At 37.2% G+C, this 23,785-nt stretch overlaps 1 protein-coding gene across 2 annotated transcripts in view; it reads right to left on the bottom strand.

Moving 5' to 3' along the window:
* ENPEP (glutamyl aminopeptidase) overlaps positions 1–23,785 on the bottom strand; it is an 82,799-nt gene that overhangs the window by 24,865 nt on the left and 34,149 nt on the right. For both annotated transcript variants that reach the window (XM_009207373.3, XM_003899094.4), the window contains exons 7-11: positions 21,177–21,311; positions 19,293–19,358; positions 14,351–14,416; positions 14,059–14,210; positions 6,352–6,431 (exon numbers count right to left, since the gene is read on the bottom strand). In XM_009207373.3, the coding sequence (XP_009205637.2) occupies positions 6,352–6,431; positions 14,059–14,210; positions 14,351–14,416; positions 19,293–19,358; positions 21,177–21,311 (499 nt within the window). The remainder of the gene's footprint in view (positions 1–6,351; positions 6,432–14,058; positions 14,211–14,350; positions 14,417–19,292; positions 19,359–21,176; positions 21,312–23,785) is intronic.

Below are 23,785 nucleotides of genomic sequence, written 5' to 3' on the forward strand. Positions count from 1 at the left end.
CTGGACAAGGTACATTAGAAACCTTCTGGAAAGCATTCGCCATTCTAGAAGCCATTAAGAACATTCATGATTCATAAGAGGAGGTCAAAATATCAACATTAACAGAAGTTTGGAAGAAGTTGATTGCAACCGTCATGAATGACTTTGAGGTATTCAAGACCTATATGGAGGACGTAACTGCAGATGTGGTGAAAATAGCAAGAGAGCTAGAATTAGAAGTGAACCCTGAAGATGTCTCTGAATTGCTGCTATCTCATGATAAAACTTGAATAGGTGAGGAGTTGCTTCTTAGGGGTGAGCAAAAAAAGCGGTTTCTTGAAATGGAATCTACTTCTGGTGAAGATGCCATGAGCATCTTGAACTGACAACAAAGGATTAAAAATATTCCATAAACTTAACTGAGAAAGCAGCACCAGGGTTTGGGAGAAGTTCTACTATGCGTAAAATTCTATTAAAAAGCATCACATGCTTCAAAGAAACCTTTTGTGAAAGGAAGGGTCAATGTTGTCTTATTTTAAGAAATTGCCATAGCCACCCAAGTCGTTAGCAATAACCACCCTAATTAGCAAGCAGCCATCAACACTGAGGCAAGACCCTCTATCAGTAAAAAAGATTACAACTGGCTGAAGGCTCAGATGATTGTTAGCATTTTTAGGAATAAATTATTTTAGTTAACATATATACTTTTTTATACATAAGGCAATTGCACACTTAGTAGACTGCAGTATAGTGTAAACATAACTTGTATATGCACTGGGAAACCAAAACACTTGTGTAACTCACTTAATTGTGATATTTGCTTTATTGCAGTGACTTGGCACCAAAAACTGCAGTATCTCTCAGGTATGCCTGTGGCTTTAATATGTAATATGCAAGGAATAGGAAACTGGAAAAATGCAAGTCAATTACCATGAGGAAAGATTACAATTAGCAATAATTTTTGTAGTTGAAAAAAAAGAACTGCAAAGGAGAGTTGGGTAGTGAAGATCTGTCAATGTGTCTCCAGTGTGCACAGGGAAATAGGTGCCAAATTGAGCTGGAACATGTGTTTCAGGCTATTTGACAGGTCTGGTCCTACAGAAAACAGTGTATGTGACAGAGGCCTGTTAGTTGTTTACCACACAGTTCCCTTTTCTTCCTGGGTACAGAGCTGGACTCTGTTAGCCTTCCTTGCAGGACATGATTGAGAACTGGCTATAAAATGTGGGCAAAAGTAACAGATGCACTTCAAGGCCTGATTCCCTCATTATCTTCCCCTGTCTTTGGGCTAGATGCAAAAGATCCTGTGAGGGATTTCAAGATACAGGGGATGGTAAAGCCATAAGAAGGAAGAAGACAGGATTTTCAAGTCATTATTTGGTGGAGAGCCACCTAGAAGAGATGACAGTCAGGATTATCTCCTTTAGACTGTTGCATGAACAATAAACTTTCATTGCACCAAGCCACTATTGATTGTCTCTAAAGTGCAATAATTAGACTCACCTGGCTAATGCAATATATCACACTATCACAATTTAAAGACCTCTGTAAAATAATTAATCTAACTTAACTCTCCCTTAATTCTTTTTTTTTTTTTTTTTTTTGAGACAGAGTTTTGCTCTTATTGCCCAGGCTGGAGTGCAGTGGCACAATCTCAGCTCACTGCAACCTCTGCCTCCCAGGTTCAAGCAATTCTCCTGCTTCAGCCTCCCGAGTAGCTGGGATTACAGGCATGTGTCACCATGCCTGGCTAATTTTGTATTTTTTTAGTAGAGACGGTGTTTCTCCATGTTGGTCAGGCTGGCCTTGAACTCCTGACCTCAGGTGATCCGCCCGCCTTGACCTCACAAAGTGTTGGGATTACAGGGGTGAGGCACCACACCTGGCCCCTTAATTCTTACTTAGTAACTTTCTTCCGGGAAAGAGATACCTAATTAGGTATGAGACATAAGTATTCGGATTCACTAACAAATATATTTTAACTGTGTAAATTAACAAATTAGCATTCTTAATCTCTTGTATGTTTGCTTTAGATGAGTAAATCTTCCAAGACTTGGTTGACCACGGCTGAACTGACAAATTGAGTTTCTAAACCAGCAAAACTGAACCCATAATCATCCAATCAAAGCTTGCGCATTCCATGAGGCTTAGCTTGAAAAAATGAAGAAAGTGCTTCCCTCTTTGTCATCAAATACAAAAATATATGCCCATCATTATTTTGGTATTAAATATTTATATATAACTATCATAGATGTTTAGTAAATCTATTTCTATCATAGAAACTGACTGGACAGTCTGGATAGTCCAAACCATCCAGGGGACACCCTCAAATCTGGAAGTAAGAGTTGCGAAAACAGCTATTGCATAGTCTACACCACCTGCTAGACCTTAGACCTTGCCCAGATCCTGTGCACTTAGAAATGTCTCTTTTAAAATATTATGTTTTAGCAAGATTGGTTGCCTGATATGATAAAACAACCTTCAATCCTTCTAAATGTTAGAAAGCAGTAAATTAAATGCAAAAAGGTGGTATGCTACTAAATGTGGATGCGTTGACAATAGCCAAAATAGCAGCTGACACTAAAAGACAGAGACATAACTAAAATACATGCAGTTAACCTCTAAAAGTACAACTGTCTGGGGCAAACAACCCTTCATTAAACTAGGACTTTCTGAACTCTTAGAATGTACATAGCATCTTGTTGATAATAGGGTGGACAGGAGACAAGAAATATGTGTAGTTTGTGTCATCAAGAAGCTTATAATTTAGTTGAGAAAAAAAAGAGAGAGGCCAGATGCGGTGGCTCACGCCTATAATCCCAGCACTTTGGGAGTCTGAGGCAGGTGGATCACCTAAGGTCTGGAGTTCAAGACCAGCCTGGCCAACACTGTGAAACCCCATCTCTACTAAAAATACAAAAAACTAGCCAGCTGTGGTGGTGGGCACCTGTAATCCCAGCTACATGGGAGGTTGAGGCAGGAGAATCACTTGAACCTAGGGGGCAGAGGTTGCAGTCAGCTGAGATCGTACCACTGCACTCCAGCCTGGGCAAGAAGAGCAAAACTCTGTCAAAAAAAAGAGAGAAGAAAGGAAAGAGAGAGAGAGAGAGAGAGAAAGAAAGAAAAGACAGAGCATATGAAGCTTAATAACAACGATTTTGTTTAAAATATAAAGTAATAATACTAGGAATAAGGATGGATGAAACTGACAGGATAAAATATACTATATTTTATGGCAGGAGATGATGACAGGAGAGATTATTCAGGGTAATTGGAGTAGCCAGAAAAGGTTTTGTGATAGAGGTTCTCTTCTTTTGTTAGAAATTATGAGTTTAGTTGTTGTTTTAATGCCTAAAATAGCACGTACAATAGAAATGTAAATAAAAGACCTTGGGGAGAGTCCCACTATTGCCTGAAGAATTTCTAACTAATGAATCATCAAAGAAACCAAGAGGAGGGAGGTAGGACTGGTAACATGAGCTGGTTGCCCATTTAGTACACTCAGGACATGTTCGTCATCCGTGCTCTAAGCTGAGAGCTGAAGATGTCCTCAAACAGGAAACAGGAACTTATTGTACAGCCTAAAAATGGAGCAGGCACTTTGAAGTAGAAAAAGACCTCTAGTTTGCTTCTGGCTCAGTGACCAGACATGATTCTGAAGTTTCAGATAAAGGCAGATTTGTCATCAAAGCTCTGTGACTATCAGCCTCTTCATTTATTTGTTTATTCATTCATGTATTCAATAAACAATTATTAGATGCCTGCTGTAGATCCAGAACAACAACAATAACAAACAAGCTCCATTTCCTCAAAGAATATTCTGTGGGGAATGGAGACCTATATAGGTCAATAGTTAGAACGAAAAAATGTGTGAAATGTATTGACAAAGGGATATGAAGGAGTGTGAGAACTCCCTGCTCTTTCACTTTCACACGTCTCCTCTACATTCAGTCAATTCTATCACCCATTTATACTCTGTCTTTAGCCTCTGAACTCTAAGCATTTTTTAGGAATGCTTCCCGAACCCCCAAACCTGGGCTGATGCTTCTATGAGTGCTTTTGGTGATCCGCATTGCCACAGAGGCACTTAGGACACAGCATTACATCTGCCTGCAAACCCATCCCTGGGCAATCACCTATGCAAGGGTTAGGATTGCTCTTTTTTTTTTTTTTTTTTTGCCCCAGCACTACACCCATTGTTTCTCTGTTCTTGGCATGTAAGCAATACATGCTTGAAAGAATTAATTTAGTAATTAAGGATTAAATTTATTATTCCCAATATTCTAAGAAATACATAATACATATTAGAACAATGTCTATTGTGAACTCTTGAAACGCATTCTACAAAGCACTTGAGTAAGCTTTAGTTATCTGGAAAATTCACTTGTATGGAAACTTCATTCCATGAAAGTGCTGGGTGAACTGTACTAGGGTAGATGAATTATTCACGCTTTCAAACTTGTAAACAGTAAATCAAACAGCTGCCGTGATATTCTTCCAATCCTCAATTAACTATGGTGACCAATGGGGAAAATATTTAGTAATAGTTAAACCAAATCCACTGAAAACCTTCCAGTGGAATTCTAACCTTCTTATTATGCCTTTTATCAGTGCTGTTACACATTGTTAAAAATGTCTTTTTTTTTTCCCTTGTCTTCTCCCTTTTCCTTCGGCAAATGTCCTTATAAATAAGAAGATGGTTAGAAGACCACAAAGATAGAGCCTGGCACTCAAACACAGCATAAAATACGAAGACAAAGTGGCATTGATCTAGGAATTCTGGAAAAATTTAGAATTTTTTTTGACCACGATATTACAATAATTATTAACATAAATAATCAAGAGAAAGGTTTGCTGTAATAGCAATCCCTGTGCAGAAGGGCTTCAGAAGGAGTTTCACCTCTACAATGACAAAGCTGGTAGTTTGTAGTAATAGTAAAAAATTACAAAAACAGTTAACAATAAACGTTTTCTTCAAAGGCCCAAAGGTGGAAAAAACATGCTGGATCCACAGAAAAACTTATACACAAATGTTTATAGCAGCATTATTCATAACAGAGAAAAGGTGGAAATGATCCAAATATCTATCAACTGAAAAACAGATAAACAAATGGTGGTATATCCGTATAATGGGATATGATTTGGCAATAAAAAGGAATGAAGTAGTGATACATGCTATATCATGGATGAGCCTTGAAATCATTATGCTAATTGAAAAGTCACAAAATACTGCATATACACTTTTCTTTATGTGAAATGACCAGAAGAGACAAATCTGTAGAGGTAGGGAACACATTAGTGGTTGCCTAGGGCTGGATGTATGGGAGGCTGCAGACATGATAGCTTAAAGGGTATGGGGCTTCTAAAACTGACTGTGGTGATGATTACACATCTGTGAATATACTAAAAACCACTGGATTGTACACTTTAAATGGGTGAATTTTATGATATGTGATTTATATCTCAGTAAAGCTGTTCTTAAAAGGCAATCTACTGGAAACAGAGTAAAAATGTATTGGCCAGGAGAAATCATACCTCATTAATATTTTAAAATATTTTACAGGAACAACGAGGCATATGTAAATAAAGAATGAGTGATCTACTTTTATCCTCAAGAAGACCCAGGTGAAAGTCCATATTAAATGCTATTCTGAAATCAAGTCTTCATGAAATGGGGCAAAGATGAGTCTGGTTTGTCTTAGAAAAGAAATAGTTTTGAAACACCAAAACAAGTACAATGGAAAAAATATAAAAAGAAGGATTCTTCTGAGATTGCTGCTAAAGCTTGCCTTATCTATTATTTTTTTCATCAATCTGGAATTTCGTGATAAGTTCTACTTGTTTTTATATAACTCTAACATTTTTCAAGTAAGGAAAAAATAAATCAGTGCAGATAGAACACAAAGATGTTTCCAAAAAATGGTCTAATTTAATGCGAGCATTAAAAGAAAATCCTCAGGCTTGTCATATAACAGTTAAGAAATTCAATGGCTTATTTATCTGATAAAAAGAAAAAACAAAAAGGAAGGAAGGAAGGAAGGAAGGAAGGAAGGAAGGAAGGAAGGAAGGAGGGAAGGAAGGAAGCAAGGAAGCTTACACATTGATCTTCCAATGGCTGGGCATGTGACCCTTCTCCTTTGGATATGGGTATTTATGATAAATCAGTCAGTCATGATAAATCACTGAAAAGAATATCTCAAGATAGAACAGTTCTCATTGTAGATGACGATTTGGAATCATCAATAAATTATTTAAGAGATCATTCAGCTGAAGTTTACAAAGTTCCAGCTTTACTGTTGCATCTTTATACTTATATTAGTTTAATGTGGTACATCAATTCAAAGAAGAAATAAATCAATTAATAATATTTACCTTCTTTTTCTGACCTATTAAATAACACACTGCTTGTTATATTATCTTCAGTCCATTTAACTGGAACGTTCCATGTATAACTAAAATTTTTTAAAAAAGAAAAATTTAACTTTTATTACTAAAAGATAAAATTTCAAGAGTAAAAATCACTAAAAAGCAGTAGACGAGTGTATTTTTCTTTTAAGTGATTCTCTAGTCCATACTATACAATTAATGTAGCTAATACAACATTTTAGGGATGAAGATAAGCTGTATAACTGTTTTCAGTTTCTATAAATCTACAAAATTTAGAAATTGCATCAAAAATTAGCTAAGCATAAAAAAGATTATTTCAATAAAATGCTTTGGCATTTTAGAATAAAGATATTGCATAACTTGCACAAATACAGCACATCTTATTATAATATTGAACATTCACACACATACTTGCACACAGTCTAATATGCTACCATTTCCATCAAGGAACACAAAACATTTTTAGAAATTAGAAGACAAATAGTAAACTCTGTAAAGGAAATAACACATTTTAGAAATTATGCTGAAATTCTACCACCACCATCATCCCCTAAAGCCTCTCACACTGTCCCCTAAATAGCCCCTATTTAGAACTAGAACTGATGTGCTCAAGGGAAAAATCATCAGGTAAGCACGTTTCAGGAGTTTTCAGTGCTTCTCTTTAGCTACTTAATATTTTCTTGCAGAGTGGGTATGTGGGAGCTAACTTTGTATTTTGATATATATACTTAACAGTTTTGTCTTAAAATCTCATTTTTTTGATGGTTTGTTCTTCTCTCATATCAGAAAATGCAGATCTGGAGAGAAGGTGAATCTACGTACCATTGGCTGGTTTAGGTTTCAACTCAAAGTTGGTTTATCTGACAGATTCAATTTCCTAACAGAGAATTAGGGTTAACATTTCACCTTTTCAAGATATAACAAAATTTATATCGTTCAAGGAGAATATATTTTTGCTATATGCCTGAAAGAAGTAATCCCTTGTTTTATAACTATTGAAGTGTTTTACAGGATTGAGTTTTTTAAAAAAATCAGCTTCTTTGGAGCATTTTATTGCAGTGCAATGTTTTTGGCTATACATTTCATAAAACCAACACATAAATTGCTTCTTGGGCCTTATAGTGGACACTGTTGGTGCTTCCCCCTTATTTCCTTAGACCCTTTTCTCTCTCTCTCTTTTCTTTTCTTTTCTTTTTTTTTTTTTTTTTTTTTTGAGATGGAGTTTCCTTCTTGTTGCCCAAGCTGGAGTGCAATGGCATGGACTCGGCTCACTGCAACCTCTGCCTACCAGGTTCAAGTGATTCTCCTGCCTCAGCCTCCCAAGTAGCTGGGATTACAGGCACCTGCCACCACACCCAGCCAATATTTTTGCATTTTTAGTAGAGATGAGGTTTCACTATGTTGGCCAGGCTGGTTTCAAACTCCTGACCTCAGGTGATCCACCTGCTTCAGCCTCCCAAAGTGCTGGGATTACAGGCATAAGCCACTGCGCCCAGCCCCCTTTGTCATTTTTGTACACCCTGGATACCAGTGTGCTTCCCCTGCCAACAATCAATGTCTGGGTCTCTCTGACAGAGGACTGCCTGCCAGCTACCTGAGCAAGGAAAGCTAAAAGTTCCTGGGAATTTACGTCCTTCTGGATGTGGCCCTTAGCAATGACTGACAGGTGTGAGAATGTTTCCTGCCCCATCCATCAGGAGCACTCTGAAGTATGATCTGCACTGGCTCCAGGACTTTCCTGCAGGACTGAGTCAAAGTTACCCTCTTCAGGACCTGCTTCATACGGCACCTTTGCTGGGCTTCCTTTCCTTCTCTATCCCACTGCCTGCTCCCCCACTGATCTTTCCTGGAAACACTTCCTAACAAGTCAGTTTCATGCACATGATCATTTCAGGGTCTGCTTCTAGGGACACCAAACTAAGAGCCCTTGCAGCTTCTCAGAAGACCGACGAAGAACTTTGCTAAAACACCACATATTACTTATATATCTCACTTTCACTGTTCTGCTGAATTGGTGCTGCCACGTAAACTAACATTTTATGCTTCCTCTTCTTTCCCCAATACCAATCTGACTGAAACAACAGAGCAGGCAGTGTCTGGATGACCTAGGCCCACAGTTAAGATTTCCTATTTTGACGATCCTCTCTAAAACGTGGCCTCTGGGACTACACCATGCCTCAAAAGGGCAGAAGATATTCTAAGGTCATGTACAAAACTACTGCTCTGAGGTCTTTAAGAGTATCATAAGATAGAAATGATAGAAAGTTGAAGCTATACAATTTTATAGTTTTAGAATCACATAATCCAATGTAATCTAAGCTGAGTAAAATGACAGACTTGAGAGTACAAAATGTGAAGAAATGGAAATTACATAAATGAAATGATTGAGTTTTCTACATATTGGCTAAAATTCAGGAGTATCAGAATTCATTTTTATAGACATAGTTCACTATGTAACCATGTAAGAAGTTCTAGCAGTATGAAATATGGCCACTCTAATTTTCTCTAAGGAAACTGACTTTGATTGCACCAAGGTGACACACTTACTCCCATTCCCTCTGCCTGTTTACACGGAGTGGACTATCAAAGGCACGTATGTTTTCCTGAGAGAGACATCCCGGGATGGAGATGTGAAACTGGCTCGTTTCTAAGAGATGGTTAAGGACATGGTGTTAAAGCAATAACTTATACATGAGTGAGCCATTTAAATTATAAAAAGGTTCTAGTCAGTAAGAATTCCCTAATCTTGGATTATTTAAACAGTGAGAAAATATTTAGAGAAGACCATTGAACTCACAGTAAAACTTAACTGGTCACACCGTCTACCAAACAAGAATACATCTGAACAGAAAGCAGATGGAAGTTAGGGTCGGAAAAAAAAGCTAATTCCTTTATGGGTGCATGAAGGCATTTATTACTATCAAATTCTTCTTTTAAATGAAGAAGAATCATTTTGCTATAATGTCTCTTTCTTATTTGTTTAGAAGCTACTACTGATTTTTAACAAACGTACTCAACAGAGAAGAACCTATTTTCTAAGTTTCTTTTCCTATGCATATATGACTTCTTAAAAAATAAAAATAGAATGAACATATTAAATTTATGATAAGCCTTCACAAAAAAATCATGCAACTATGAATATAAATAAAGTGAAAATAGTATTTGAAGGTGGAAACTGAAGACAAATATTAAAGAAAGTATAAATGTTAATACAGTTCTATGTTCTAAGTCTTGGTGAATAAAATTTTTAAATTTATTGTTACAAAAGGTGATTTTATACCTAATGATACATTTAGTTCACTTGGCAGTAAAATTGTTTGGTTTGTGTGGAGAGAAATTCATAACCAACAAGCAGCTTTTAAAAATCCAACCTCATTAATTAAAAAAACTCCTTAGTTTAAATTATTGACTGTCTTTGGCTTAACAAATTAATGGATACATATGAGAGGAAGTAACAGTTACTGGGAAATTTTCCCAGTGTAAGTTTATTTCTCTAGAGAGAAATACTTTTTAAATTTTAATATCCAGAGGCTCCAGCAGTATTAAATATTAAATTTAATTTGCTGGAACACAAAACAGTAACTATAAAAGAAACATTTGATAGTTGTTAACAGAACAATCACAGAGATTATTCTATGATTTTTGTAGTTGAATTATCACCCGAAAACAAGTCAGATCTATGTTTCAATTCACATATCATGAAGAGGAAAAAGTGAAAAACAAAGGTTTTCTCCATCATCATCTAATCTTTCCTTTCTAAAATAAAGGTAAGGAGTACACTTACCTTTGTAGTTCAGGGAGTATACAGACACTCCCTGAAGGGACCTCATATTGGTCTAAGTAGTCTAATTTCCTTTGTTGTAGTGTGACCTATTGATTTTCAGAACTTGCATTATAGCAGGATTCCCAGTTTCTCTGAGTATCACTTAGTGTGGGAGGCTGGGTGCCTGAGGTTTCTAGGAAGAGAGGCCAAAGATGGGCCTCAACGAGGTGAGTACAATGGCTTTCTCAAGGCTTCTCCAGTTCAGGTGTCAACTGGCATCTTGGAAGCAGCTAATTTAATAATTGTGAGAGTTCATCATTCTCTGATGCCTTGGAAAGTCAAGTGCTTCGGCAATTTTAATTTTTGGAAACACCTGAGTGTGCTGTAGTGTGACTTATTTCCCCAACCCCTGAACTGTAATCCAGAAAACGGGCTCTGTTACCCCCCTTATACAGTACTCATCATGAAATGAGACTATAAAGATCTTTCTCTTCTGAAAAAATATGACTACGATCACAATGGTGCAAGATGAGAACGATATTCTAAAAGGAGATTGTTCTCTGCCGATTCACCTGATTGAATTCCTTCCACATTGTTCTTTAATTAGGAATTTTAGCTCAACAAAATCTTTGGAACATCCACCATGCCCTCCAGCCCACAGCCACTCTTACCTAGTCCAGGCCTATTGTTTCTGTCAACTGTCACGTGGGCTGCTCATTGCAATATTGTTCTAACTGGTCCCCCTGCCTCCACTCCTGCCCCACTGCCCAGGATCTGTGATCAATTCTCCACAGTGCAGCCAGAGGAGAACTTTGAAAAATTTAAATGTGATCCTGCCAATTCTCTCCTTAAAATCCTCAAATTTGCACACTATTTTCCAAAATCTTTAACATGGTCTGCATACCTGGTCCCTGCCTTCCTCTTCATCTTCACCTCACACCACTTTCCCAGTCACTCTCTGCTATCCCGTTTCTTGGAACCAGACTGCCTGGGTTCACATCAAGGCTCCATTATTCACACTGTGTGACCTTGAACAAATTACTTAATCACTTTTGCCACAAATTCCTCATTTACTATAAAATAAAATACATCTGAAGTGCTTAAAATAGTACCAATCACTTGGTCAACGTTCAATAAGTGTTGTAAATCATGTGTACAAGACTTTGGGGCTTTCATATATGTTATAGTTTCTGTTTTGCGGGGTGCGGGGGTTGTTTTATTTTTTTGAGACGGATTCTCACTCTGTCACACAGGCTGGAGTGCAGTGGCATGATCTCAGTTCACTGCAACCTCCACCTCCCAGGTTCAAGCGAGTCTCCTGCCTCAGCCTCCCAAGCTGGGATTACAGGTGTGTGCTACCATGCCCGGCTAATTTTTGTATTTTCAGTAGACAGGGTTTCATCAGGTCGGTCAGGCTGGTCGCGAACTCCTGACCTCGAGTGATCCACCCACCTCGGCCTCCCAAAGTGCTGGAATTACAGGCATGAGCCACCACGCCCAGCCATAGTTTCTGTTTTGAACATCTGGAACAGTCACTTCCCCACACCAATTTGCTCACCTAAAATATCACATCCTTGGAAAAGAAAGCCTTCTGTGACCCTCCCTACCCTACTCCACCTCCTGCTTCCCTCTCCCAATTAATTGAGGCTCAGCAAATCAGTGGACTCATATAGTAAGGGAGAATAATTACTGTGAAACTTTCCAAATGGAAGCTTGTTTGACAAGAGACATATTTTTAGATTTAATATCCAAATATTCTAGTGTTATTAGAGGTGGTCAATCTAATTTGCTAGAACGTAAAACAATAACTATAAAGGAACCAGTTTAGAGTTATTAAAGACTTTCTAAAACATCTTTTTGTGTTATTCTAATTGCTACAGGATAATTGATCTTACAATAATTTATATATGTGACTATAAAATTATGTCAATTAAATCATTAAGAAAGAGAAAAAGAAGACAAAGGGTCTCTTCAGTGACAATCAGGCAGTGGAGATTATAGGACACCTGGGTGGGAATGGGTGAAAGATTCTCTCTACTAAAACAAAGTATTCAAATGTTGAAAGAGGGGGCAATAAAAACTGGGCATGGGTGAAATGGGAAAAAGAATCCTATCTAGTCCAGACACAGTGGCTCACGCCTGTAATCCCAGCACTTTGGGAGGCCGAGCTGGGTGGATCACTTGAGGTCAGGAGTTTAAGACCAGCCTCATTAACATGGTGAAACTCCGTCTCTACTAAAAATACAAAAATTAGCTGGGTGTGGTGGCATGCACCTGTAATCCCAGCTACTCAGGAGGTTGCGGCAGGAGAATTGCTTGAACCGGGAGGCGGAGGTTGCAGTGGGCTGACTGGGTGACAGAGTAAGACTCTGTCTTAAAAAAAAAAAGCCAAACAAACAAACAAACAAACAAAAAGAATGCCTATCTGTTGGGTACTAGACTTTTCATATTTGTCTTCTCTTTCATATTTGCCAGCTCTATGTGTGTTTGCCCTATGTTTTTGGAGGATTTGCCAAATTTATTTTTAGTTAGTCTGTTACTTTTATTGAGAATCAGAAATTTAATCTTTCAGAGTTATTTTGTGTTCTCAATTTGTCCTTTCTAAGACATTCCGCTCCTAGTTCACTGGTGTAATAGTTCTTCATCTCTGAATATATCTCATACATTTATGTTGTTTCCTTAGTTATGCATCTTATAAAGTCAGGATTTGTTTGTTTTTTCACAAGAAATTTTAACCTTTTATCCTTCCAAATTGTTTTCATGTATCTTGTGATCTTTGTCATTCATAGTTAAGAAAGAATTAAATTGATTCTGATGGCTGGTGTGTACTCTCTCTATTATCGAGAAGGGATTATATATATATAAATGTGTATATATATAAAATTATTATTTATTTTATCTTATTTTATTATTTTTAGGGATGAGTTCTTGCTCTGCCACCTAGGCTGGAGTGCAGTGGTGCGATCATGGCTCACTGAAGCCTCAAACTCCTGACTTGAGATGACTCAGTCATCTTCAGGTCTCAGCCTTCTGACTAGCTAGGACTACAGGCGTGAACTACCGTAGTCCAGTGCCTTTTAAAAATTTTTTTGTAGAGACGGGCTCTTGTTATGTTGCCCAGTCTGAAGGGAGTTGTATTTTTGAAATAAGTTTCTCTGCTGAGCAGAAGGTCTGACTGGGAGCTCTGTGTGTGTGTATGAGGGGTGCTGTCAGCTCCAGCCCACCCATCCTGCAAATGACATAATGAGGGAGGCTTTACTCTGAGAGTCTCAACCAAATGGAAATCCTTAGCTCTCCTCTACTGTTTTAGTCAATTTCTTTAGGAAACAAGCCCACTGTATTTTTGCCTGGGGCCATTGCCAGATTTCTGCGAGCTCTGTGCGGACAAAGAAATGGTAGGTGGCGGAGAGAAAGTAGGGGTGAGGGGTGGTCCAACTGGCACAATTGTCCTGAGACTAGACTATCAATTCATTGCCCTATTTTTAGCCTCACTTCTCACTCTTACTCTTCAGTCTTCATGCTGACACTGAACCTAGAACCTGTCTAGGGATAGGGAAGTTCCCTTATTATTATCTGATTGTATTTTCCTCAGACTGTATTTCTCCTTCTGCTTTTCTTCTTCAGAACTCTGTGATACATATGGCCCCTCCCTTTATTTTCTTTATTCTTGTAGATTTATTTCTTTAGGTGATTCCATTCCTCTCTTCAATATCTGTAAAGAACAGGACATGGATGCGTGTGCTCTGCCCACCATTTCAAACCTGGAAATCACTCGGCTATTTTTGAATCCCTTGTTCCCCTAAAGGCACTGTGGCTTTATACTTGTATATCAGTCATCCATCATGTACTCAAGAATAGGATATAAAACAAATGGCCAATATTTCTGCCAAATTTCTGTGTTTTTTTCCAAATGCATTATAGAGCCTTACCCAAGATCTGAAGGGGGCTGAGAAGGGTTAGCTCTTGAGTCCAGCAGAAACCGTTTCTGTGTGATGTTCTTGCCACCATTCACGTTAAGCACAGGATAACCCATCTGTCTGGTCCAGGTGTCCATTACTTCTTTCACTGGGAGCCTACTCGCCTAAGATTGAAAACAAAATGGAGACTAATTAATTAACAAATATGATAAATAAAAGGATAGAATAGTTAGATTAGAAAATGATTGGTAAGCCATTTGTAAATCAGACAAAGAAATATTTGGGGATATATACTCTTCCTTACCTCTTCCAGTGCTGCCCAAAAATCAGAAGTTTTTGCATTCTTGAATTGGTATTTTTCCAAGTACATCTGTGTGTAAAAGATAATCAGTATGTTAGAAGTCAATGTTTGCTTTTCTCATCCTTTCATAAGATGAACCGAACCCCTACTACTCAATTCTGCCTCCACTGCACAAAACCAGCCATAGACAACATGTACATGAATGAGCATGGCTGTTGCATTGATATTTGAATTCCATACAATGTTCATGTATCATAAAATATTCTTCTTCTTTTGATTTTTTTCAACCATTTAATAATGTGGAAACCATATTTAGTTTATGGGCCTTAAAAAATACAGGGATGGTGGGCCAGATTTGGCCTGAAGACAGTAGCTTGCTGATCTCTGCTCTAAGGAAATAAATACACAACCTTTTGAATAATGATGATGATGATGGTGGTGGTGGTGGTGGTGGTAGTAGTGGTGGATGAATTGGGGACGTTATTCACTGTAAAGCATAAGTCTTCACTCTTCAAATATTTTAAAGTACAAGTTTTTAGATTTAAGCTTCTTTTGGCAATTTTCTTTACAAAACCTCTTTCTATATGTGAGTTTTCAAATATAGTGTGATTTATCCCCAGAAAAAATTCCCAGTCTTCTAATCCCATAACTGGGAGCCACTTGGAGTTTGCCAGTAAACTTTCCAAAGTTCCTGCTGTATCACTCCTCCATTGCTTTCTAGAATTGTCCTGACTGAAAGTGGAGGTCTTTGATAGAAATGGAACCATCTTCAGTGTTCTTAATGTTAACTTTGCACATATCATTTTCGCTCTAAGTTGCTACAATTTTCAGTAGGTGCTGTACCTAAATCACGTTACCTCCTAAATGCCTCTTCTTTTCAGGCATAGAGATAAAACAGTATTAGCAGGACTCCAAGAAGCCTGGAAGAGGGGTGAAGCCACTTTGGAATGCTGCCTCCATATTTGTTCTTTTGGTTAATTCACTTCTTGGCACTACCACCAGAGGGCAGGCAAAGGAAGGGAGAAGCAGCAATCACTTTTAGGTATTCATTACAGAGTTGCACAAATCATTCATCGTATCTTAATAAAATAGTTGAATATTTGGTAAATCAAATGTCTATTATTTTAAAATAATAATAATTGAATACTTGTATAGTAATAATTATAACCATAGCTGTGTTTTGATGACAATTTCTATTGAATACTATCTTTTAAAATTAATTTAGAAGAGTTTATTTGACTACTACAATGTCTTTAGCTTAGAAACATGCATTCGTGGAATTGGAAGGGACTTTAAATATTTTTAATAGAGCTCCCACATTTTGAGGTGAAGGAAACTGCTCCCCCTAACTACCTGGGTGCCTTCAGAGGTGAAGAGATTTGCCTGAGAGGAGAATTCTGAACCCTGAAACAGTGTGTGTGTGGTTTTCATCACTGTTATTGTTGTTACTGGTTTTAAAATTGCAGTTTCTTGCTTCTCATGAACCACAGGCTGAATGGAAATTTATGTAATCAGCATATTAAAAGGTACTAATTTTATATTGTCTAGATTAGTGCTTCTGAATATTCTATATTAAGACACTTCCCTCTTCACCTTGAATAATCATGTAGTCATTCAAGTCCAAATTACATGATGGCCTAGGTCATAGTTCATTATTAATTAGAATCAGTGAGCACAATAGGAAACGAACAATATTTCTGTTACTAGTATTCCAAGAAGGGAAAAGACATTTTCCAGCTGACCCACTCCTGTCTTATGGACAGTACTACTGATACTAGAAGAAAAAGGAAGGAAGAATATATTCTGTTTCTATATCATGACCACATATTGTTATGAATGCCCCCTTCTCTATTACATCTTTTATGTACAAGTATAGCCTTAAAGATTTTCCAGTTGATAATTTTGTTCTTATTTCCCCCATCCTGCACCTATTTTGCTGTTTGAGGTTGAGTTTGGGGCAAGGTGATGAGCATGAAAGAGAATAGACAACTGGCCACCCCCATATTTAGTTCCACACCAGGTTAGCTAACAAAGAGTCACTTTGGGAAGAAAGTTAGTATTTGCAACGGAAATACCTTGAACTCTCATTCATAGACTGTGGGATTTCAGGGCAACAATCATAGAGTGATGATGACAACTCAAGGAGGATATTGTTGGGATGCTCGAACTATCTGAACTATGGCACTATGTTCCAGTTGGTCTGATTGCTTATTGGATGTGGCCTATATCTATCATATACTATTTTCAGATATCAGCTAGTGTTTGAAGATTGAAGGAAAAGAGTATTTGGGTGTTTTGTGTAAATTCATTCCATAGCACTATAATGGTATGAAATATCAATATCTATTCTTCCTAGTTCAGTTTTTAACACCATCTGTGATCACAGTTAAAGGAAGACTTTTAACTTGAGAATTATTAGTTTTAGACAAAACTGGTTTTTAAAATTAATTTTAACATAGATACTGGGTTAAAGGAAATATGAGGTTTTATTGAATTATTAGGGTAGCTATTCATTTTCAAGGACTCTTGGTACTTCTCTATAAAACTCAATATGAGGCCGGGCGCGGTGGCTCACGCCTGTAATCCCAGCACTTTGGGAGGCCGAGACGGGCGGATCACGAGGTCAGGAGATCGAGACCATCCTGGCTAACACGGTGAAATCCCGTCTCTATTAAGAAATACAAAAAACTAGCCGGGCGAGGTGGCGGGCGCCTGTAGTCCCAGCTACTCGGGAGGCTGAGGCCGGAGAATGGCGTGAACCCGGGAGGCGGAGCTTGCAGTGAGCTGAGATCCGGCCACTGCACTCCAGCCTGGGCGACAGAGCGAGACTCCGTCTCAAAAAAAAAAAAAAAAAAAAAAAACTCAATATGAAAGATTATTTAATTTGAAGTCAGCTCTGAAGATGCCAAAAGTATGTTATTAATTAATTACAATTTAATTTAAAATCAAAACTATACAAATCAAATTTTAACTTAATTTTTGAAAATGAATTTTCTTTATTTCTATGTTCTGTATAATTTATTATAGACTATTCACTTGTTCATTCATTTAACAAACATTTTCAGGACGACTTAATATGTGTAATTAAACTAGGCCCTGCAGTATAGGTAAAGATATAGAAGACAGAGTTCCTGATTAAAGATGCTTACAATGGGCTGGGCACAGCGGCTCATGGCTGTAATCCCAGCACTTTGGGAGGCTGAAGCAGGCGGATCTCTTCAGCTCACAAGTTCAAGACCAGTCTGGGCAACATGGCGACACCCCGTCTCTACTAAAAATATAAAAATTAGCCAGGTGTGGTGGTGCCTGTAATCCCAGCTACTCGGGGGACTGAGACATGAAAATCGCTTGAACCCGGGAGGCAGAGACTGCAGTGAGCCAAGATCAAGCCACTGCACTCCAGCCTCGGTGACAGAGTGAGACTCTGTCTCAATAATAATAATGATAATGCTTACAATGAGGGAAGATATGATAAAATTTGAGTTTGAAACTTATGGAAAAGTTACAAGATGTTCTCATGTATGCAGAAGCACAAGCACATAGCTTCTCTCTTTGCACCTAATGTCTCTACAAAATATTTTGCTAATAGACAAAGGGTTAAAATATACTGATACACTTCCCAAATATTTCCTAACTCTTGACTTTATTTCTTACTTTAATAATCACCTAGGGGTTTCACCATTGGGTAGAAGGGGGCCATTTTCTTTTAGAGTAGTGTAGAGAGGGCTAAATGCCACATAAGAAGGCTTGATGGGATTGAATCTATGGGAATGGTGACCTTCTCCTGGAGAATCACGTACAGAAGAAGTACTTTCTGCGGCAGCCAGCAGGGGGCGTTTCTCCAACCTGTTTTCTGCCCTCTGGGTTGGATACCATCAGCACTGCTGCGCCTGACTACCTGGGTTACCGCAGTAGGCAGGGTGGAGGTGGAAGGGAAAGAGTACGAAGAGAACTTCATTTCTAGGCTGGAATGGGGCCAACCTGCAGAGACCGCAGTTATAGGGACACATTGTAGCTACTTTGATAAAATTAAAAATAAAAACAAACCGGGGCCGATCGGCTTAGGGTCTGTTAAAAGAACGAAAATGAAACAGAAACATCTGCTGGAATAAATAACACACTTAAATAGGATGTGTGAAATGCTTCAGAAAGTTTATTGTCATTTCTGTTACCAAAAGGAAGCCTCTTTATTCATTGACTCCATTGTAATAAGCATACTAATATTGATCTTTTCTAATCTAATAATAAGGGAAAAATCTTATACTCAGTGTAAGGGATGACCTTTATAGACAGATTTAAATGTTTATATCATGTTGCTGTGGAAAGAATCGTATTCCCTGAAATTCACATAAACCCTAACCCCCAGTGTGATAGTATTTAGAAACGAAGCCTTTGGGAGGTGTCACATTTAGATGAGATCAGGAGGCTGGGACCCTTATGATGGAACCAGTATCCTTATAAGAGACATCAGGGTGCTCTCTCTCTCTCTCCCTCTCTCTCTGCTATGTGAGGACACAGTGGGAAGTCTACCATCTGCAAGCCGGGAAGAGAGGCTTCACCAGAAACTGAATCGACCAGCACTTTGATCTTGGACTTTCCAGCCTCCATCACTGCGAGAAAATGCATTTCTGTTGTTTAAGCCACCCAGTCTATGGTATTTCCTTATGGCAGCCCAAGCTGACTAATACACATGTAAGGAGTTTCAAAAATAACTAAGTAATTTGTTTCAACTTCTCCGTGAGACTTCTGCTAAATGATCATTACAGATACAATGCAGGTACCCAATTGGATGTAAAATCATCTTTTTATCTTTTGCTATATTATCTATGCCTCAGTAAAGAGAATAAAAAGGAAATTATCCTTGATTAATCACATATCTTAACAGTCACCAGCCATGTATCAGTGTAGTTTATTTTTTGATATCACTAAAAGTAATAAATCATACCTGACATCCTTTTTGAAAATTCTCTGGTTTTATCCAGTCTTCAAGCATTCTCAAAATGGAAGCTCCCTACAATGGAGAAAAAAAGACAAATGAAACTAATAAAGGCTATGTAAGGAACAATTATCAGTTATTACTCTTGCAACTAGTATTTCATGATCATATTTGTGAGATTAGTTCCTCAAGAGGATTCTGCTAAATTATATGGCTCTATGATTTGAGGATGAAAATACCACTTGGCACAGCCCCTGTATCTATGCTTCTAAAATAACTAAAAGGTAAAGAGAAATTGCTTCAGGGACTTCAGATTCAAATAATTATTGCACTTCCCCAAATAAACCAGCAGATGGGGCTTTCTTAATCAAAGAGAAATAGTCTAAAAAATCACATTCTTTGATGAATGAGGAAAGTAGTTTCAGGGTAAAATTCTGCCAACTTATTAAATATATTTTCATACTTGAAAATAAGAATTAGATTTAGCAGAGGGAAGTAGATAGTCAAGAAATTATCTGGTCAAATAGCTTAATACACATGGATACATAATTTAGGCATACCATCTTTATCTTCTCAGTGGTCTATCTCATTTGCTTTTCTTTCATTTGAAGAATCTGATGAACACTTTGGCTCTGTACTTTCTTTTTATGTGTTATACGGTTAGTACCGAAATGCACAATTTATAATATTTTAAATCAATTTTCAAGTAACTAAATGAAAAAAAAAACTATCCCCCACTTAAATTAGTAATTTTTACTGTAAGTTATTAAGCATTCTAAATTAATTTTATAGCTATTTAGAAAGCTAGAGGCCTAGAAAAATTTATTTATCTTGGACTTGATATCTTAAACCTGAGGAGTATCTAGGACTAAGGGGGAAAATGGTTCAATAAATTTAAACTTCTCCCATGTGAATAATTAGAATAGGCTATAAGTGGTTTTGAAATTTTCATTTTAACATAAAGATAAAAGGAATCATTCAAAATGTCAAAGAAAAATGAATACAAGAAGTCTGAACATACACCATGGGAATCATATGAGAGGGAAAGTCAAAAAATATGATGCTAAAAATTTCAAATGCTAATACATAGAAGTTTTTTTCACTCAAGTATTCATTTTAATAATTATAATATTTTTGACTCAAATAAAACTTTAGGTGTCACTCAGGATAACAAAATACAAAATTAGTTTGCAGTAGCTTCTAAGCACCTCAATGTAGCAGGAAAACCATGAGAAGCTGAGGTAGAAAATAACTAAAATAAAAATTTAAATTATGTTACATACAGATATGGAATATGTTTGAAGGAGAGTCTATATGAAATATAGTGGGACAGAATGTGTCACATAAATCTTGGAGTTATAGATTTTCAGCAACTTTTCATAAAATGTTAGTGGAGAAATAAACCTCACCTACAATATGGTAACAAATTCATCTTTACACCTTCTAAAAAGGAATAAAAGTATTTCCTTCTGAGTTGGATTTAAATGCTTATTGCAGGCACTAAAATGTTCTACTAGAAAAGCTGTGCACATATATGGCATTTCTTGTTTACCACATAAAAGAAAAAGATTTATTGTCTTTTGAAAAATCAAATAAAACAATTTGAATTGTGATGTTTAAAGTCTAAATACTCAATTATCAGAACGAAAATAATTATAAACAAATGTGTAAAGAGAAATTCTTAAAAATGTCTTTTAAAATCCTGTGATAATGACCAGCAATACATTCTACTGAAAAGTACGAACTATTGAATATTCAGCACTCAGAATAAGTTCTACACCGTTTTCCAAAGCTCACTGGCACAGTGTGACCATTCTTACCATTTTTAGGCGTCTACTAAAAGAAAAGTCACTAAACAGGAAGATGTTCAAAACAATGTTCTATTTTCCCCACCTTACTATAGGATATTCCATCAAAAACAGATGTTATTTCATCAGGGGTTGTCACAGTCACAACAATTGGATGTGAAGACATCAGAGAATCATCCTCTTGTACAGGTAACACATCTTCAAGTAACATTTGGTCACGCTGAAATGAAAGAATGAGCCAAAGAAATATAGTATTTTCTTTGTACTAGTTAATAAATTAAAATACCATATATAAGAAAAATTGGAGGAAAATAAATATAAATGACTTAAGTTACTTAAACATTCGATCTTCAAATTAATCATATTTTACACTGATTGGTCGATGTTGATTTCATTCCCTTCTTCTACTAGTAATTCCTTTTAATTTTTCCCCCAGATGACGGGCCAAGAAGACATCAACTTCTGTGAATTCTGTTTCTGCTACTTCTGTATGACTTTTGGACATGTGCCAAACTTTTCAAGCCCCATTTCTATATCTGTGCAATGAGAATGATGACATGACCCCACAGATTTGGTCTAAGAATTAAGTGAGGTAGCATATCAATTTGCCAAATATTGATGTTCGGGGTTTTTAAAAATCACCTTGTTGTCAGAATTTGGATAATTCATAATTAATGAAAGAAAATATTAGCAGTTTATCCGTTAGTTCTAATCACGTCTTGTTTCCCTCCTAGGTTTTGTCAGCAATACAGAGTGGTTGACAGGCCTAGCAGTACTGACAGACTTCCTTGGTTCAAAGCTCAGTCTTTCTGCTTTCTAAATATGTAAGTTTAAGCAAGTTTCCTCACCCATTAAATAGAAGTAATGATGGCCTCTACTTTTTGGAACTGTGCACAGGATTCAAGGATAAAATTCATGGTTAGTACTTGGCATAATACCTGGCACAGAATGAGAACCTAACCCATTAGCTGCTATAGTTATTTTGATTCTTAAGCAGTAAGATTGTGAAATCTAACTCTGCTAAATCACTACTAACTTTAAAAATTTCATTGGCTCTACTTAATTAAAAATATTTCCAAAAGAAGAGTATGCTGTATTAGCTTACATTTTCCAATTATGCGGGTTTCATTTATAACAGGAAAGGTACTGCTGTCAAGTGATGACTGCCAATCAAGATAATTTTGACTTGGATTTTGATTTTTGTATACCTAGGAAGTTTAGGCATGGTGAGAAGAAAGATCCTGTCCTCAGTGTCACGAAGATTGACTATACCAACTGTGTGTGTGGTTTGGGATGTTGCTACCAGCTATCTCTGTGATGTGGAAAAGTTACATCACTTTCCTGGCCTTCCGATTTTTCACCCGTGAAACGAGGGTCCGTGATTGTCGTATTTATTGAGCTCACTTATAAAATATCTTTATTTATCTGACCCTTCCATCCACAAGACCTTCAATTGAGAACTCCTTAAGGGCAAGAAATGTGTTTTATTCATTATTCATTTTGGGGTCCTCCGTTTGCTGAATGAAGAATGAATGAATGGGCTGGGCTCGGTGGCTCAAGCCTGTAATCCCAGTATTTTGGAAGGCCGAGGCAGGCAGATCACGTGAGGTAAGGAATTCAAGATCAGCCTGGCCAACATGGCAAAACCCCATCTCTACTAAAAGTATAAAAATTAGCCAGGAGTGGTGGTGAGGACCTATAGTCCCAGCTACTCAGAAGACTGAGGCAGGAGAATCGCTTGAACCCAGGAGGTGGAGGTTGCAGTGATGTGAGATTGCTCCACTGCATTCCAGCCTGGGTGACAGAGCGAGACTCCATCTCAAAAACGAAAAAAAAAAAAAAAGGAATGAATGAATAGATGAAGGAATGAATGAATTGTTGTGTTGAACCATGTGATTAAATTTCATTTAAGAAGTGCATAGCAAATTTTTCTGGAATTTAGCCACTGCTTTTGAAACATAGAACTTGGAATATTAGACTATATTAAAATGTTATAATTTCTTATAACAGTTTGCTGTAAGGGCCTCAGGACACTGTAAGGGAGAAAATAAAGGACGTAATTTTCCATTTATACAGTTTATTTTCAATAAATTATAAAATCAGAAATTTTCCATGTAGATGAATGGTTTTCAACTGGAGGAGATTTTTGTCCCCCATGGGACACCTGGAAATATGTGGAGAGATTTTTGGTTGTCACAACAGGAACTGGCGGGTTACTGGCAATTATAGAAGTCGGGGATGCTAAGTATCATATAACGCACAGGAAAGTCCCCCACAAAAAAAGAATTATCTACTCCAAACTATGAATAGTTCCATAGTTGAAAAAAACCCAGATGTAGATAAGATTTTTAAAGAAGTAATTGTTGTAAATTAGCCTTTTCACTTTGTAAATTAGGCTAGGGAAACTGTAAGGGCTTCAAGCATTTAACTTTTTTATTCTGTCCAGTAGAGGGCGGTATTTCACATAGTACAAAACCTCTGGTAATTAGACACATCCACATATTTGTACATTCACATATAGAATCAGATAAGAATACTCCCGTGATGTAAATATAAATAACAAATATACCTAGCTTTTCTGAAAAAAAATTTTAGGGTTCACAAAAGTTTCTATTCTAGGCCTCTGAGGGACACACTACATGTTAATAGTCATTACATGTGCCTTTGGGAGCTTTTCAGCTTACAAGATAGAAA

The sequence above is a fragment of the Papio anubis genome, chromosome 3, assembly GCF_008728515.1.
Source record: "Papio anubis isolate 15944 chromosome 3, Panubis1.0, whole genome shotgun sequence".
In the NCBI taxonomy this organism is placed as follows: Eukaryota; Metazoa; Chordata; class Mammalia; order Primates; family Cercopithecidae; genus Papio; species Papio anubis.